We start from the raw sequence: 19,502 nt of genomic DNA, 5'->3' as shown, positions 1-19,502 counted from the left end.
TAGCCGGTGCTGTGTGCTATAAACTCCCCGCGCGCCTAGCAACGCCAATCGCGGGACGGCCTCATCTCGCCGCGCGCTTGAATTGGGCGGTAGGCCGGGCTTAAGACAGCGACTTTTAATAATTAATAACTCGTTAATCATTGCGAAAATTGCAAAATGGTACAGGACTTTTCGACCCAGTCTAATCCGCTCTATCCGTAAATAAGAGATGAGGCGGGTATTACATATCACCCTGTATACAGGGTGTTCCAGGAGGAAAGGTCGATATTCTGGGAGATGATAGTATCGGTCATTTTAAGCCAAAACCTTCATATGAATATATGTTCCATTCCCCACTGTTTCCGAGATAGACCTATTTGAGTGTACAGTTGCAAAATTACTCACAAGGAAGAAATACTACGTACTATTTCTAATATTTCACGTTCACGACTCGGAATTCTGCGAAAGCGTCGACGGTATTCTTCAACAGCAGCAGTAGCACTACCATCACAGAAACCGTAAATATACAGCATATCTGCATATTCGACATTTGTGAATATGCGAGGCATTTTCAACATTTCTACAATGTTATCAGCACAACAGTCGACGGACGTATAAGAGTAAATTCCCGCGGACGTTTATGAGGTTGGATGAAGGGTGAAGTGTGTAGGAAAAAAGTAAATACACGAGACATTCAAGTCTATCTCGGAAACAGTGGGGAATGGGACGTATATTCATACGAACATTTTTGCTTTGAAACGACCGATACTATCACCTCCCAGAATATTTACCTTTCATCCTGGGACACCCTGTATGTAAGGTATACGCGACGGGATTAACGAGCGACTTTACTGTCCTCATTGAGAGGATGCGTTGATGGTATTCTTATTATCGGTTAGATCCTCTTAATTCTCTCCCTCTCTCTCTCTCTCTCCCTCTCTCCCTCTCTCTCTCTTCGGCTTGACGTGACGTCGGAATACGCTCTATCAGAATGTACACTACCGCTCATAATTATTCAAACGACTTGAGGAGTCCGAAAAATAGAGGATTACACCCGGGAAAAGTAATATTCATTGCGATAAAAACTAGTTTGCATGGTACACGAATTAAGCTTATCGACTTAAATATAATAATATTGTTAAAAGTTAAAAGATTATTTATTAATTGTTATTTAAATAATATTCACCAATATGCGCATTCTTTGCTTTGATTGCTGTTACGATTCTTTTGTATTTGTTGTACTAATTTCGCCATTGTCTCTGTTGATATTTTATTCCGCGCCTCTTGTTTGCTCTCATACGTCCCCTTCGTTTACAGGAAACGTAGATTTTAATAAATACAGTAAAATAATATTCGACTCGAGGATAATAGGAGATTGTTCGATGGGCGTTGTTTCAATAATTTCAATTTCGTACACGTACAACTGCAATTAATATACTACAATGATTGATTATTCTAATAAAATATTATTTCTGCTAACAACAGTATCTGCGATCTGAATAATCATGAGCGGCAATGTTCTTTTCACTCGAAATAATTTGACTAACGATGACCTTCTGTTTCGCCGAAGATAACAATTTTCAATTCATGTTGCGCATTCTTATTTGCGCCCAACCTTCCTGCGGTAATTGTCGCCTAGCGATAAATAGACCTTCGTTAAGACCACCATGTTCATTACGTGCTCATTATTCAGCGCGACGTCCCCGCGAGTTTAAAGAAGATACTCAATGTGATATTAATCAGACAGTACACGCTAATAGCTGTTAATGCCAATAACAAACACGGTTCGTAATGAAACGTCGGACAGAAGTGAATTAAGAGGATCTAACCGGTAATAAGAATGCCATCAACGCATCCTCTCAACGAGTATAGTAAAAACGCTCGTTAATCCCGCCGTATTCCTTACGACTTCATTACTTAGCTACCGGACACTCCGCGAACGTGATACGCCTCGAATGCCTCGGTTCACGCGTAAAACCAAGTGGCAGCCGCCTTTGTCACCTTTGCTATTCATGCTAATTTTGTAACCGGATCATTAGAGATGCACACGCGCAGATTTATGCACAACTGGATGAACTTTGTTATGCGTTTTCTTCGCCCGCGTCTCTCGTATCGTCCTCTTGCACGCCATAATTTACGCCGGTACTGTAATAGACCACGTCGAAAGCTAAGCTACGCTATTGAAAAACATAATTTAATGACGCTGGTAGATTAGTCTTGGAATATAAGAATTAATGTCGCGGTTTACCGCACGGCATGAAAAGTAGATAAACCTCGCCTCTATAATTTCGCCGCGAGTCTTCCGTTACCAACATTTTCCTATCAAATTCCGAATTCAAATCGATGATATCTGTTTTTGTTTATCCTTTTTCATCTATTTTTTTTAAATAAAAATCCAGGGCAAATTCCGATTTCAAATTGATGCACGATGATATTTAAAAAAAAATTGTTTTCCATCCCTTTTTCAGTGATAAAGTTGATGCATGACGATATTTTTTTATTTTTTTTAAGTGAAAATTTAGAGCGTTAATTACACGAAACATTTATTTGTGTAATTCAATACATTGTAGATATCTTTCGACGTGACTTTTGACATGGGCTTTAGAACGTTGTTATTAATGTCAATAACAAACACGACGGTCCGTAATGAAACGGCGAGCGGAAGTGAATCAGGAGGATCTAACCGTTAGTAAGAATGCCATCAACGCATCCTCTCGACGAGCATAGTAAAACCGCAGGGACGTGCGGTTATGATTGAAACACAGAATAAGAGGTAGAGATCCATGAGAGGTAAGTACTATTCTTGGACTATTCTTTTGAAAGCAGCCTCATTTCTCATTTTAATTCAATATTTAATAAATATTTATTATTCCATGTACGTGAAAAAGCGAGGACTGGATGGTGTAATGCACGTACTTCGAATTTAAATTAACCGCTTCCGGGTTTAAACAATAACATATTTAAAGCGCACACAGTTCGCAGATTTTTTGTATTTCTCCGCGGGCAATGGTTGATTTTTGTTTAAAACGTTTCCTGTTATACCGTGTCCATATAACCGCTGCGTGTGGTGTTCCAGGTGCTCCGGGAGTTCCAGGTGTATTCCAGGTGTTTTCGAGTCAGAATTTCCCCGAGTTACCGGATAATCTTGTATTGATAATTGGATTCGCGCGAATGCTCGGATTTCACTTGTTTCGCGGTTGTGGAAAATACGAATGAATTATTTAACCGCGACAAGCGACACGTCACTCCGACGTACAAATGCGTCCCCGCTTCATGTTTTATTCACTACGCCCGCTGCGCATTACGCGATATGAAGCGACTAGACGCTTAGGGATTGACATTCGCGCGCGGTTTCACAAGGCGGATTATGTTCGGGAGCACAATGGGCGAGCCGTGTCGCGGAACGGTTTGCCGCACGGCATGAAAAGTGGATAAACCTCGCCTATAATTTCGCCGCGCGTCTTTGTACCGACATTTTTCTATCGAATTCCGACGTTCAAGTCGACGCTTGATGATGCTTTACTATCAGATTCCTAAGGACACACTGGACTATGATAAAAAGGATACCGTTTTTTAAATTCCGCTATAATTGTTAGAGAGAAACTTTTGATATTTGTTTAAAGAGTTCTCGGTACACTGAGAGACCCATTTTGTTGAATGAAACAAAATTTAGTTGACTCAACTGAATTTCCTGGTTATCGTCATCTCACTTGCTAGTTCGGCGGCCATCTAGTGGCGGAATACCGTACTTCGAGATGGACGAATTTGTTATCTCAACCATAAAATTTTGTTCAAATAAACAACTCATGGAAACAAAATGCTCAGTTGTTGTAACATTTAACTTCTTTTCAGCAAAATATTTTTCGTTTTATACAATCAAATTACATGTTTAGTCAACAAAATAATTCAATCAAATTATATAATATCATTTCATTCGACAAAATGGGTCTCTCAGTGTAGTTGAAATAATTTTTAAGAAAAATCGATATTACATGTTTCGGTTAATTTTGTGAAATAGTTGTGTTAAAAGAACTCAAAATAATATTCAATTTTCAAACAACGTACATAAAGCGTCAAGTTATTATGTTAACATAAATATAACACGTAAAAGTGTTACGAAAATAATAACATACACGTTTTATGTTAAGTTTACATTGAAGTAAGAATCAAATTTTGGTAATGCAAGAAAATTTTAACATTTCAACACACGACTTTTTACTGTGTACGATATCAACAAGAAATGATAATAAAACTATATGTGTATGTCGTTATTTTAATTGGTCGGCTTTGTAACAATAGTTTCGTTGGTACCTTTCGCTTTTACTCATCTCTCATGACTCTGTAACACTGTATCTTATACACGACAATACATTTATTATTAAGATTGTTGCTGTTGTTATTATATATGGTAGAACTTATATTTAGATTATTAGTTTTGCTGTAAACTGTATGGTTAAATGTATCTAAACCCCCCAACTCGGATGATTGGCGGATTGCTTCCGCGACCCTTAATTATGCGATCCAGATTGGGTCGCAAGAATTTACCTAAGCGGCCATACGTCACAGCCCCTAAGGTGTCCCGTTGCACTATTTCCGTCGTCTTGGGTGCCGTGGTAAAAAGACGTATGCACGCGTATTAATAGACTGACCGAGCACGCATCTACCGGTGACGTTGCGCGCACCATCAAAATTCAGCCGAAACCGCCGCGCAAATTTGTCTCGCGCGATTTTCCTACGGCGGAAGACGGTAACACGTGTTGCTGAGGAGCGCGACGGGGAGGGAAAACCGTGCCGCTCGGGAAATCCGCACTTTCGACTTGCGAGTAGTTACGACTGAGTTGCATTTTCGAGAGAACTTGCCGACCGCACGCGGACGGCGCAAACGGCAAAGCAAATGACGTCGCTCGGATAAAGCCATTAGTGGCGTTTCATCCGCGCGGATTTCGCGAATTAATCGCCTCCGAAGAAAACTTACTAACGCTGTTGCTCGTTTCTTGTTGCAGAACCACGAATATGGCGGATACGGAGACGAACCACGTCGAAAAAGGTGAGTCTTACGGTTGCATTGTTCGTTCGCGCGAATAGAAAGTCGTACGCTCCAAGTAATCGACAATTGTGCGTGCATCAAATCGTTGATGAAGGAACGGGAGATAAAAAATTTATCAAATCAGGCTAAAAAAAGACTTTTCGTATCTGTCGTGCGTATCCACAGATATGAAGACAGATATGAATCTTATGCGCAAAGTTGTATAACAACAGTATTTACGAAGATTAAAACTGCGAGAGAAATACCTTTACATTGCTTTGTTCCCATTGAAATGCTGCGTTAATAATGAAATCAGCGTTGACTGGCAGCCACTACCTTATCGTTGCAAAAATTGTATCGCTATTATACAGAGCACAGAATTTTACACGCCCTTTTACACAGAATTATTGCGCGTACCAAGCCTTTCCATTAGCTCATCGTTTCGAGTTTCTTGATGTGTTATCAATCGTACACATTTGTCAGAGCCATTAACTTTCGCAACATTTTAATTGGACAATGAGCACCGCCGATGACGCCACTCGATCGTCTCACAGCTCACTTTGTATTGTACAAACAAGTTGAAATCAGTCGCACGCAATTCGTTCGCACTATCACTCCTAATAAATCTGTCGACGTCGGTACGATTTCGCGCACACAGCTTACAGCTTTTCAAACTGCCTCGCAGATCGCATTTTATTTAACATTCTTATTCTTTTGCGTCAGTTATATTTTACGCTACACGATTTCTGTAAATTACACTTGCTCTTTATTTCCAACGTGAAAACGGTCTTTCTTCTAGAAAGACGTTCTTATTTGCGCGCTATTATATCATTGACACGCTATTACGGGAACGCTCGAGCGTGGAATTGGATGCCTGATAAGCGCCAAGACACGTTCTGTGTATCGCGACAGCGAAAATTAATTAAAACGACGCAGCCGGTCGTCGCGAAGTTTGACCCTACCGCCGTTAACCTATAGTCCAAGTCTAATAATAAGAAGTTAAGCCGAGTATTAAGCGTGATTCAGTCCAGAAGAGGCAATCCGATAGCGAGCGATATCTACTCCACGAACTCGCGATAACTCCTTGGTAAAGTGAATTCGAGCTGGCGAATCGTTGAGCAGTCACAGATGCAGAATATCAGATATTAGATGTTAGATAATCGACGAGAATCGAGAACGCTTATCTTCTATTCGCGGCCCCTTACATTTTAAGACGATCTTTATTTTTCGCGACGGAAATCTACACATCTCTCATGTTGCATTTCAATTATCGAACTTCGCACTTCTCTGTTAGGACGATTACCGAGAAGGACGTTCAATTGCCGACGTATTTTCATCCAGCTCGAAATATCCTACATGAATAATAGACGTATCGCAAACACGAGAGCGCGATACAAATAAGCTCCGGATAACAATGATCGTCAAGTGGTAATTCAATTTGTATCGATCCACGCAATTGGATATTCCATGCCATTAGCCGATGCAATGGCCCTCTCGCCATTTTATTCGTGGAAAAATTACGGCGATTGATTTTTACATTGGATGCAAGTCACGAAGAAGAGTCGTACACACCAATATCAACTGTGAAAAATATATCGCGTGGCGTCCATCATCGGTCGGTTGCTCCGCTATACAACACGTGGGCATGCCAATCTCGGCTGGAGATTACTTCGTTTCGCTTTTCCCTCGACCGAGATGCGAGATACCTATCTTCCTATTCCTGACGTTATAATCCTTTACGACGTATGATGCACGCATGCAATCCACGTTCTCTCTAGATCAGAAGTATCTTTTGAATTATGGAGAATTTCTACGAAACACTTCTCTATTTAGGTGCGTGTACACACGCGAATACATTTTATACGAAATTCCCCACAATTAAATGAATACTTTTGGATATACTGGTACAGGGTGTTATGTAATACCCGCCTTACTTTTTACTCTGAAAAAGAAGACAGCAATCCAAATAATTCGATTACTAATTGTGGGCCCCAAAAGGGTTGCTGTCTTTTTTTCCCAGAGTACCCAAGATTTTTACGTAATACTAATCAATTCTCTCAATTAGTTCTCGATATTCAGTTGTTTATTATACGTAGCCTTTGCCGTGTGTCATAAACAATTCCCCCGCGCATCTACCAACGTCGATCGCGGGACGGCCGCATCTTGCCGCGAGCTTGAATTGAGCGGTAGGCCGGGCAGCGACTTTTAATAATTAATAACTCGTTAACTATTGCGAAAATTGCAAAATGGTACAGGAATTTTCGACTCAGTCCAATCTGTTCTATTCGTAAATAAGAGGTGAGGCGGATATTACATAACACCCTGTATATGTACGACGCTGTGTAAAGTAAATTAGTTTGCCAATACTGAAAAGGAGATTTGACAAGGAGACGTGACGACAAACATTTTCATTTCGCGAATATATGTAGAAATAGTCGTGGATGTCGTTGATTTGCGCTCGAGCATGGGTCTGTGGGAAATAATTTCCCCCTTCTTTTTTCAATCCACGCATGGAAACGAAGCCGAGATAATATTTCGAGTTTTAGCGGGTGCAATCAATGCGATTCTGCACTACGTCAGCAAGACGTCCGTGCTGCAGTCAACGAAGAATGAATTATTATTGGGGAACTAGTTTTTGCGAACTCGGCGATAATCCAGGCCTCGTTTTCGAGCGGACTTCCGTAATTGAATTTTCAAATAATTGGAGCGTCTTTTAACGAGGACAAATGATAGAAATTCACGATTTTATCGGCCGCGCACTTATGTGCTGTAGGGCGAACTTTTAATAAAGTTCTCTGTGTGCGTTCGCTGGAATAATACGTATCAATTAATCTGTTTCAGAGAAGACAATAATAAACCGAACCACGTCCTCCTCTTCACAATTATCAATCCAGTTTACCCAATCACCGTGGTAAGTCCTTCACCAATTTATTAACGCTGTTACGACCGAGACTTTTTTTTGCTCCATGCGCTCAGAAAACCGATATCTATAGGAATGCAAAGCACGCAATTGCTCTAACTTATGCCTCTAAAGTCGTTTACCAAAAAAAAAACACCATTCATAAATTACTTCTTATTCGAAGAATAAACGTTTGAAAGGTAGTACGGCGAAGCTGTAGCATTCGTAATATATGCCGGCGATTCACGACAATTGTTATGCGTGCAGTATATTTTTTGTTTTTGTTTTGCACGTATTAACTCGGTGCACAGTAGTCGGGGACGGAAAAGTGGCGCAATTCTGCGACGGTGGACTATAACGGGGATTGGAAATATTGAAGCCAAAGCCACAGAGAACAAAAGTTGGCAGCACGTCAGCCTCGTAGATTTCACAGGCCGTCGCACTGCATTTTATTTCTGTTTTGCGCCAATAATAGATGAGCTTTGAGCTCTCCCGCCGTTTCTCCCCGCCGCCCGCGCCGGCGGTCGGGTCGATGTCATTCGACATTGTTTGCGCTGCTTCTGTTCGAGCGCTCGCATAGCTATCCGGTCGCACAAAGCTCGTTTTCTTGCGCTTCTCCCGCGATCGAACCACTAATTAAAGAGCCGACTGAAGGCTTCTTGCTCGCGCGATAACCGAAAGTGCTAACAATACTGCGGTACTGTCGAAGTGTTCGCATTACAGCGCGAACGCAGTGATATTCTTGCCTTATGTCGAAACCGTCGTGATTCTATCATTACAAAGCATCGAGAATTTTGCCCCCATTGAGAACAAAAAGTTATTATACAGTTATTACTTTACTACGAAGAAAGAAAGATTGTGTAATCCAATAATCTCTTTGCAGTCGCATAATAACGTCGTTAGTTGTACAAGACTGCGACGAGTAAGAAGCTAATGCAAAAACTGTACCAGGTACAAAGTGTCTGCGTCATTAATACTTATTAGAGAGAAGACTGTAGCATTGTTTGTGGTTTGTCTAATGAGCAATTTGTCTTCTAATATGCGGCAAAAATGAGCTAGAATTTTGCTATGTGCACAAGCACCCGTTAATTTCGAGCGTGCTGAAACGTGACTTCATATTCCATTAACGGCTCATCTTCTCAATTTAATTAAAAGCTCATATAGCTAGAGCTTCCTCGAAGGTTTAAACTCTCAAGCACGCTCTTAGCTCTTTCGCCCCGTCCTCGTTTTCTTTCTCTCCCACGCTCTGTTTTCCAGTTCAACGCAATTATTCGCCTAACATTTTACAGTTTACCTCGTCTTGGCATTTACAAATGAATTGTCATATCTGCTATCCATTAAAATAAATTAATCGGTGCATTTGCCGTCCCGTCTCTCGCGGATTATTTTTTATTTCCTCTTTGCGTACGGGTTTCTGTATATTTAATCAGCAAATGCGTTGATCGATATTTCATTTTACTCGAAAACATACTGCTGATTCGATTTCCGGCTTTTTCATCCGCTGGACAAACATTTATCCAGCGAGAACGTTTCGTACGTATATGTATTTTCCTGGGCAGCGTCTGTGTGCGCTAATTGAAAAACCGTTATTTTGTATAAAACGTAGTAAATTTAGGAAATTTTTAGTTCGGCGCGCAATCAAAGACTGCCTGGACGTATATATCGACCTAACGATGACAGTTGCAGCTGGAAGTAGTCGATGTAAATCTGGGTTATATACCGGGGCTGCCAATATTTCCTCGACACATGGTCGGCGTTATAAGCGAGTTCGCTTTTATGAGGTGCAAGGCAAATTGAACTAAATATCATGTTTATTGCGGAACTTGCCGAATAGAGCTTCCGATCCCGACGTATACGGTCGCCAAGCGATCTATATTTGTCACTGTGACGTTTATTAATCCGTTATTGAATTACGTCATTCTATGCCGGCTTATCCTTGCATAAGCTTAGTCGCGAGCACGAAATCTAGAGTTGAAAAATTCTTTCGATTTCTACTCCTAATCCTCGGAATTTGTGTACAAAAATGCCACGCAAAAATAACAGAAACTAAAATATAAGATGGTGCAAAATCAATCACGGACGCAGACGAAGTCTTTCAACGGGGTAAACACTTTGATCAACGATAAAGACCTCTTAGATAAGATCCAACAACCAACGAGAATGCACCCACGGACAAATTTTCCGGATCCAATGCTATTACACTTCAATCATAAAATAGGATCGATACAGTCGTATTTATTATAGAGAAAGGAATATTTTAATCTTAAATTAAAATTCCTAAAATCTAGAATAATAAAACGCAAGAATATATAAACTTACATTTATATAAGTTACTCTTGTCTCAATATAGTAAGTCAATCTTTTTCAATTCGATAAAGGAGAATAAGAATTATTGATTTTATTTTGATATTGTCTTATTTTTGTACTAGATGAGGTTGTGTGAGAAATATAAATGCGTCAAGAATATTTTTTTGTCACGGCAACAGAAATCCTTTCTGAGGATGTGCCACGTAGGTCTAAAGCAGGATGTAGGTAGCTAAATAATTCAAATCTTATTATGTGAATTCATACACCGTTTTTTAGCATTTAAATACAAATTATTAGAAATCGTTCATCGATTAACACGTGAATTCGATGAACGACAATATTCCATCTAACGAAACTGTGTTATGTCAGAAAAGAAACCGGTGCACAAAACAGATGGGAAAAAGGAAACGGTATATGAATTCACATAATATGATTTGAATTGTTGGGAATTATTGGGAAAACAGAATAACATCCTGATCTACGTGGCGTTCTCGTTGTTTATTTTTATTATCATTTATTAAATAAACGCGAAACAATTCTGTGGGTGTTTGCAGACTATTTGTAACGAGAGCTCTCCTTTCATTGTGACCAGGTTACACCTGTTGGTGTAATCTTGCTCCGTCCGGATATCGTCCCGGACCGTAAAACGAGACGTGTCTCTCGAGCGTCGCGACTCTCGCAACTTGCATCAATCATGGAGATGCGACATTAATTCGTTATTGCGATACAATATTGCGAGTGTGTCTCTATGCCATACCGCTGCCAATATTTTGCGCCTGAGGTGGCGACGATGGGCGTCGGGACGCGCGAAACGACGTGCACCTCGCGTCATCTTTATCGCGATGCACGTATGCCACGAACAGATAAACGTCAAACGCGGCTAACGATGTGTTCTGTGAATCGCATCGTAACGAATGAAGCGAGTATGCGAGCTGAATCTGAATAACACATATCTCCTTTTCGGAATATCGTATGAAGACGGGATTGATTTTGCTCCGCGACTTTGTCCTTCAACAACAATTCATCTGAAACCGAATCTGCATCGTAACGTATTTCAACGACACACGAAACCAACGTTCTTGCTCCTCGTGGCGTTGGGTTGAAACTTTCCAAGAAAAATGGTCAGGTTTTCGTTCATTCGTGGACATTCTTTTTACGCGGGAAAAAAGTAGCGAAAGTATCCATCTTAGATATTATCCGTGCAGAGTGAGAACGCGGGGGATTTTCTCACAATAGCCACACTTTCTAGGCGCAACACACGTTATAATTGTGGATACGCCTACTGCGTATAAATAAAACGCGATAAACGCGTCACTGCACATAAATAAAAAGTCGATAAATAATTCGTTAACTACGTGTGGCGCGATGGGAACTGCCAGATATTCCGAGATCTCTCGCATCCGCGCGGAAGAACTGGAACGTGACATTGACCTTACAAAATATAAAAGCTTTTGTGCGGGTCCGGGATACACGTGTTCGGGTTTAAATTCGAGCGTGTCCGGGAGGACTTCTAAATAGCTACCGCAAGTGCGTACGGTTCGCGTTGAAATTCGGAATGGCAGTGACCATGCAAGTTAAACGTCTGATTGATTTATCTCGGTTTAGCTCCGCTTGGCCGTATGAATTTAATTACCGCGTATGATTTAGGCACTTAAATTGCGGAGGATAGTTTTATCGAGATATATGTCATCAAATTAACTTCAATGTGAAGTCGCTAAAATTTTTTTTAAGACGTAATCGTAATGAAACTTATAATTTGACAAATAATTGCAGAGTTTATCCGGATGTGATTTATTGTATACATTGAATAATTTTCTAGGGATATTAATAGAAGTATAATGATTAATATACGAAAAATCGAATAGTGTGATTTATTAAAAGTATTATACAGGGTGTCTCATTTTAAATGATCCACGCAAATATCTCCAAAAATATGACATAAAATTTACATACACAAGAATTTTCAATTATTGGAGCACTATTGCAACAGCATATTCCTGAGACCAAATCAAGTAAAAAAAGTCCTGCACTACTTTTCCTTTCGACGAACAGTTATCGAGCTATCATAGCCTAAACATTGAAAAAGTTATAAATTTTCTCGTGAATATCTCAAAAAGTATTAGGCAAGTCAAAAAATGTTTCGGACAAAAGTTGTTCATATTAATTAGTAGAATAAGATAGTATAATAAACAATAGGGGGTTCATTTAAAAAATTGAAGGTGACCTTCACGTGACTTTCAAATGACTATTCAAGGTCAAGTCAATGGCACCACCTTATGCCCCCCTTGGAACCAAACAACTTTTGTTTGAAACGTTTTTCCGTATCTTTTATATTTTTTGAGATATTTGTGTGGATCATTTAAAACCGGACACCCCGTATAAACACATTGAAAATTAATATTTTAAAGTATTCTTTTCACTGAATATTAGAGACATATTAAAGTTCTCAAATAAAGTAATGCGCGTAGTAGATTATTACGTAGATTAATGAACGCGGTTAAAGTATTTGTTTATACATTTTTAGAAAAAGTTTCACGAACGTTATTTTATTTTATACAGCCTGACATTTTATTTTATACTGTCTGAAATTTTTAAACAAATAAATTGCAGGGTCGTTAACTTTATATCTAGCGCAACTATGCTCACTCCACGTTGCCTACTTTGAGTGGTGTGCGTTTCCTACAGCTATGCGTCCAGCAACTTGTTACACAGAATGTAGAAATAAATTTTCACACGCTTTGACTTTGGCAATAACATACATGATGATATGAGACAGTCTGCTGGATTTAGATTAATGAAGTAGTTATTTCGAGACTCTCACGATTCCGATCCTGCTTGGAATTCGTAACGTGATCTCGACATATGTTTCTGTCTAGCAACCTGGTAAGATTGAATGTAGATATAAAAATTTGTTTCGCTGCGTATCACTCCTCTTTAACGAACTAATAACACAATTGAGTTAAAAGGGCAAAGGTGATAAAATAACATGAATGGGTAGCGTAGTGAAATAATATTAATGGGAAAATTTTAGCAGAAATCCGGGCATTGATTCGAAGATGATAATTGCAATATTTACAGTATTGTTTAGCCGTGACGTGAAATAATGCATTTTATCGTTTTAATTGCATATTTTCGAATAAATTGAGATAAATTGTTCTGTGTCGCGATATAATATTTAATTATCCGGAAAATATAATCTGCACGTACCACGACGCATATTATATTAATTCGTATTTCATTGTTATCATAGCTTCGTTTATTTTCGGTGCTGAACAAAGGTCGACGGTGAAGCGCACGTCGGTGTAGCGTATCCCATAAAAAGTGTTGCACGCCATGCTGGAGAACAATAAAATTGTTTGGTGACGAAGTGTGCTATAAACCAGCGCTGCCAAAATCTCGACACGCGAAAAACATGACATTTTTATAGCGAACCATCGACGCTTTAAAAACCTATTCCGCTTTTGGAGAAAGAGCATGTGCTCTCGCTAAAACAGATTAATGAAACCACGCATTGCTATCGAATTTAGAAATAATCGCAAAAACATAGTTTCGTTAATTTTAACATTTTTTTTTAAAAAGAGTATTCAGAGAGGATTGTAGTATCGAAAATTTATATGCCATTTTCTTATTAATTCGTTAAAAACAGGTTAGGACGAGCGTTTGTTTATATATAAAGTTTCGATGCAAAATCTCACGATTTAAAATGTAAGGACACAATTTAACACGACAACTTAAAAGTGGAAGATCAGGTTGACTTACGCTAAAAATCTCCTGGGAATCTTCGTAAGACGAAACTTTTCGGTCCTGCCCTTGCTTTGGGGTAACTTTGGGTCATAGCTTTAGTCTAAATAAGTTTAGCCCGACAGTCGGGGAGAAATATTTCGCCGAGTTGTCGCCGTATGCTCGCGAGCTTCACGCGTAAATTTGCATTTTATCATCATAGTTGCTCCACGGTTGCACCCGCGACCGGATAATTTTCGGTAGACAAACTTGGCGATGGCGGACACGTCCTCCCGAGATGGAGTCTTTCCTCCCTCAAAACGACACGTAGAATTATATATTCCCACATGGGGCGACAGTGTGCAAAGTTTCGCACACCGGTTTCGGGGCGCAACACGCACACGTGAACGTCTAACGCATTTAATGTTTGCGACCTACTTCCCTTGTCTCCGGAGAGAAAGCCCGTCTAGATCACCATCTCCCGTATGTTTGCTGCCAATTCAAAACTGACTCGCATCCGAAATTTCCTAGGAACGGATACAGAAGCGCCTAGAATCTCCACCGCGCGTTTTTCTCATCGCACGCACGTCTGACAAACTTTCCTTCCTTTAATGGCGAATTAACCGAGTTTCCAGAGAACGTTAGCGAGACGTAGTATTGTCGCAGGGAGAATAGAAATTTGCGACAATGCTCGCGTCGACGGTTGTTCGCGTGTGTTGACGAAACTGGAAGATTTAATTAATCTACTATCACCTCGTGCTGTTTACATTCCAACAGGAGTAAAATTAAAATGACGTTGGCAAATTAAGAATAAAGAAATTGCCAAGTCTACCTTTCATTTTAATAAATTAAATAAATTTCGTAATTACGGGAAAGTGTGGCCCAATAATCGTTTCCATTACAACAATCGTAAGATACGGTATATTTCTCGGTATTTGCGATCGCGCTTCGATAGAAATTAATGCATGCAAAGGCATGCACATTCTTCGCTCGAGTGTCGGTAGGTGAATGATCTCTCGTCGATCTACGATTCCGTGCAACGGCATTTTGTACGACGCGAAAACAAGCGCCAAGGCCGCGCGCCAACCGACAAGTCGGTCTGAAATTTTAACATTCTGTTCTCTGCATTACAAATAAAGTTTCTATCTATAGGCCATCGTTGTACGCAGTGTTTAACGTTTACTCGAAGAATAAAATTTACCTTCTTTTAACAATAAAGTTGAAAACTTACTTTCAGACGCGACTTTTTTTTTCACGGTTTCGCTTCTGTCTTAACATTTGTACTCCAAGCGTTTATTTCGATGTCAAAAAAAAAAAAAAGAAAGAAATCCGTTTCACTTGAACCGCGTCCGCAGAGCTCTAGGAATTCTATTACGCTAGTTGTCTATTACGGAAAAATTGACATGAATAATAGGCTGTTAGAGCGAGTCGGATCCTCGACTCGCTCCGCCGTTAATGCAACATTTTTCCGTCTGAATAGAGACACTGTTGCACGCGCATAAAGCGGGTTTATTCTCGTTGTCATTATTTCAAGATGCTCATCCGTCTTATAGTCCTCGCACGATTAATCGCGATATTTTGAGCGGCGGATCTACCGTAGCGCAATGTCTCAAAATAATGTTACATTCTACTATCGAGAATAAACCCGCGTACACGTCGACGTGCGCACGTGTCATAATAATCCAGCGCGTTCTTCGGAAAAGTATTTCTATGCGACGTGTTTATAAACGGATCTGGGAATGTCGCCGGTACGTTATAAGGAATGATGCATCTCGGAAATCCATCGATTCGTCTTTCGCGATACCGCGTGAAAGAGCGGCGCGTTCTTTTCAGTTTTCCTCTTTCGTTTTTTTTACACGCGATTTTCCCGTTCAATTAAATTCACCACGTTTGGCGAGGATATTTCGATTTGTTCGAAATCTAAAGCCATTTTCCGACAAATAGGTGACACGGACATTGTTAGACGAATTAAATTTGTCGATCTCTAACAGGTAAAGGATAAATTAGAAAGCGCAAATTGGCATGTAAATAATTGGCAGTTATTAATTATCTGTCTGGACGTTAACCGCGCCGCTAAAGCAATATGCATGTATAGATTGCGAGCGTTGCGCGATTTAAATAGAAATTTGATCGCGAGATCCGATTTCTGGGGGAGAGGGCGGGTAACATTATCGCCTGGTTTCGATAACTGTGTTAAACGGCCGCCGAACGCGCTCGAGAATGCGTTTGCGACACAGTTATGCTATCGTTATCGAATCATTACCTACGTTTAACCGTTTTCATTTTGCCAGTTAACATTTGCACTGCATCGTGTTTCCAAATTCACATGTTTGAGTCACGAACGTTCGGCAATTCTTATCGAATTATTCCGGAAATATGTAAAGTTGTTTCTGTGTCGCGTACGAAAAATACCACGTGCGTAACCTTTTGTTTCGTCCTACAGTGTGTAAAGAATTAACAGAAATAGCATTGTTTTAATTTCGTTTTGTATTTGCAACTTCGTCAAGTTATTGTTTACAGAAAGAAATTGCGTTTTCCAATTTTCATTAATTCTCCTCTCTTTCATTTTCTGTCACGTAATCTTACCCGAAAAATATTTTGCACATTTGTCTTTTTCATTAAATTTATGAATTTACATCGCACATTAAATAGTATATATTTTTAATATATTTCAAAATAAAAACCTATACCTCTGGTTTTGGTAATTTTAGGAAGTCGTGGATAGCCGCGTTTTAATTTGAAAATTCAATTAACGCCCTGAAAGGATACGCGGCTACTACAGCAAGGGTTTCTCGCGACGTGTAATAAATATAACATACCGAGACCTGAACTTCCGTGCATGTGTCGTAATCCGAGATATGAGTCATTCTAATTGTGTCGCAGGCTTTCTAAGACACACCGTATTCTGTGCAAATGATACAACAATATTCATCTCAGGGGATTGCTCCTATTATTCCGCAGACTCCCGTAATAGCTCTTTGTCTTAAATTTCGCCTTTAATGCACACAAAATATGTATAATTCTGTAACGCGGGCAAAGATACCGGTTGCGTTTTTCCACAGAACGTACTAATATAAATTAGGGACGTCCCCCTTTTGAGGAAAACATTTCCCGAATAAATAATTCCCTTTCAAGAACTTCTTCAGTTGCTCCGCGCTTCCAATTTAAATATTTTAACTACACTCTTTGTACGTGCTTATTCTTCTTCGTATCGCTTAATGGTTCTTATCTGGCTTTCCCGACTACATGGCTTTGCCATGCAACATTGCGATACGATTTTTTTTTATGATGCTATTGACTTCGCTGCACTTATTTTTCTTCACGCATTTCCCGGCTCTCGCGATAACGCACCGTTAAAAAAATAACCCGTTGTTGGCGAGCACATGAAATGCAAAAAAAAAATCGATGCTGGGGAGAGCACGGCGTCGAGCCGTGAGAGGAGGAAAGAGTATCTTTAAAGTACTCGGTGTAGTATTCTCGGGTCAGTTTTCCAACAGTTCGAAAGCGTCCGAGACGAGCAAAAGGAAAAACGTCACGAATGTTAGGCTGTAACGCTTTCACATTTTCTCTCTCTCTCTCTTTCTCTCTCGTCCAACTTATTTTTCTGCAAACAACTTTTCGAGGTATTTCAATTTTCGACGCGAGCTGCATCTCGATGCACGTGACGGCAATTTACGAAAATATAACTAACGTGTAGCTTTTGTATTATACAAAAATTGCATTATATATTCTCGTGCCTCGACAGTGCTACCTGCGCTCTCAACCTGGTTTTATCTGAGATAAACTGCACGCTTTTTTAAAATAGCAATTTTTAAAATAATTTGGAGTAAAGTTGTAATTATGTAAACAAACGTACGACAAGAAGTGGGATAGCAAGCGCAATATTAATGTGCCGTTGTAGAAAATCTGAAATAGATTTTAGATAATGTAAACATAAATTGTATCGCGCGGGAGAAATGATTTTCAATGCAAAGATATTCGTTGACGATAAATCACCGGCGGAACACTTGCTCCGATCGCGGGCTAGGGTGAGAAAATCACGATGCTTTTCGCGTAGCACATTCAAATGGACGGGCCGTGCCATAAATCAATCGCAGCCGGCGGGAATAATTCATCGGTTAATTCTGATCCAGCGCGCTCCGATCGAATTTCGTAGCTGATTGTTCCGATTGGCAATGTCGAGTGAGCTGCTTTTCTGCGCCGATTTTCGATTTGCGTAATTCCATCACGCATATGCAATTTCTAAAGTGGATAATTTCTGAATTCCGCCGAGTGACGTTTGACGCGCACAAAACCTGTTGTAAAACCTTAACTGCTGTTCGCGCTCGCAGTATCGATATATCGCGAATATTGAAAATAAAAAATATAATAGCCCCGTTTTTGTTTCACTCACATGGGGCCGCAAAAAGCTTTGCCGAACGCTCATTAGATATTAAATATTTCTATATACAGTTCTATACATTTCTATACAGTTCGGCATTTCGAAAAACCGGTTCCACGGTTTGTCGAAATTTACGTGTAAAACGTATCGATCCGCGGAACAAATTTTTGAAACGTCTCTCGCCCTTTAATGTCTGCTAACGTCAAACAATTTTGCCGCGCGGCTTCGGGTGCTTATCGCGATACTGTTTAACAATGCACGTCAAAGTTTCGCCGCATTTCAGACGGGTAATCCATTGTCGGGCGGAGCAGGTAATCCATTGTTGACTAAGTCGAGTGGATTCGGATCTCTTTCTCCGGATCGATCACTCTTTTTCCTCCCCCGAAGGGAAACAGAGAAGGGCGGCGTTCCCGTCGTTTTAACTACTCTCGCGGAGTGGCCGCGATGGGGTGTGGTTCGAGTAGAGTAGGCGAAAGTGGTAGGCCGTGTTTGAATCCATCAAAGCTTGCTCTTTTTCCGCCTCCAGTCGATAATCGATAGGAACCTAGGCCCTTCTCCCCCTTCGCCCAAACCGCTCCCCGTCTCTTCCGCTCGCCCGGTGTCTTTCGTCGTAGCCCGGCGGCGTCTATCCCGACCAGCAGCCTTTCTTCCCCGCGAACATCCTGCAAGATTCGTCATAAATCCAGGAGTGCTACCCACCCGCTATCTCGCCGCGCCACTGCATGATATATCGCGATAACTTTTATTTACGACGCGACGCCTCGAGAGGAGAATTGCGAGCCGCGCTGAAAAACCCCACGGTTTTCTCTCGCGGTGCTTTCATCGCGGTGGTCACCGGCGTTTTTACGTCCTCAATTCACGACTATAGCACCTGTGATATATTTCCGAAAGCTTCTCTTAATTGCTCCACTAGTTCACTTGTCGTTGAAGCTTAAAGGTACGCTTGATCGCGCTTCAGTTATTTATTACAAGTTATACAGGGTGAGTCTTTCCATATCCGACAAAATTTTTGAGAAGGTAGAACGGATCGAGATGAACGGAAAAGTCCTGTACCATTTTGCAATTTTCATAATAGTTAACGAGTAATTAATTATTAAAAATCGTTGTCTTAGGCCGGCCTACCGCCCAATTCGAGCGCGTGGCAAGATGTGACCGCCTGGCGATCGATATTGCTATGCGCACATCTCGCC

The 19,502-nt window shown here is 40.4% G+C and overlaps 1 protein-coding gene across 2 annotated transcripts in view; it reads left to right on the top strand.

Annotated features, from left to right (window-relative positions):
• Window positions 1-19,502, top strand: part of LOC105563018 (heterogeneous nuclear ribonucleoprotein L) — a 190,765-nt gene that overhangs the window by 30,015 nt on the left and 141,248 nt on the right. For both annotated transcript variants that reach the window (XM_012014265.1, XM_012014264.1), the window contains exons 2-3: window positions 4,983-5,026; window positions 7,847-7,916. In XM_012014265.1, coding sequence (XP_011869655.1) covers window positions 4,983-5,026; window positions 7,847-7,916 — 114 coding nt within the window. The remainder of the gene's footprint in view (window positions 1-4,982; window positions 5,027-7,846; window positions 7,917-19,502) is intronic.

The sequence above is a fragment of the Vollenhovia emeryi genome, unplaced genomic scaffold (assembly GCF_000949405.1).
Source record: "Vollenhovia emeryi isolate VEMERY1.0 unplaced genomic scaffold, V.emery_V1.0 DF939181.1, whole genome shotgun sequence".
In the NCBI taxonomy this organism is placed as follows: domain Eukaryota; kingdom Metazoa; phylum Arthropoda; class Insecta; order Hymenoptera; family Formicidae; genus Vollenhovia; species Vollenhovia emeryi.
The sequence above is the reverse complement of the archived record's forward strand: the minus strand, read 5'-3'. Positions and strand labels throughout refer to the sequence as shown.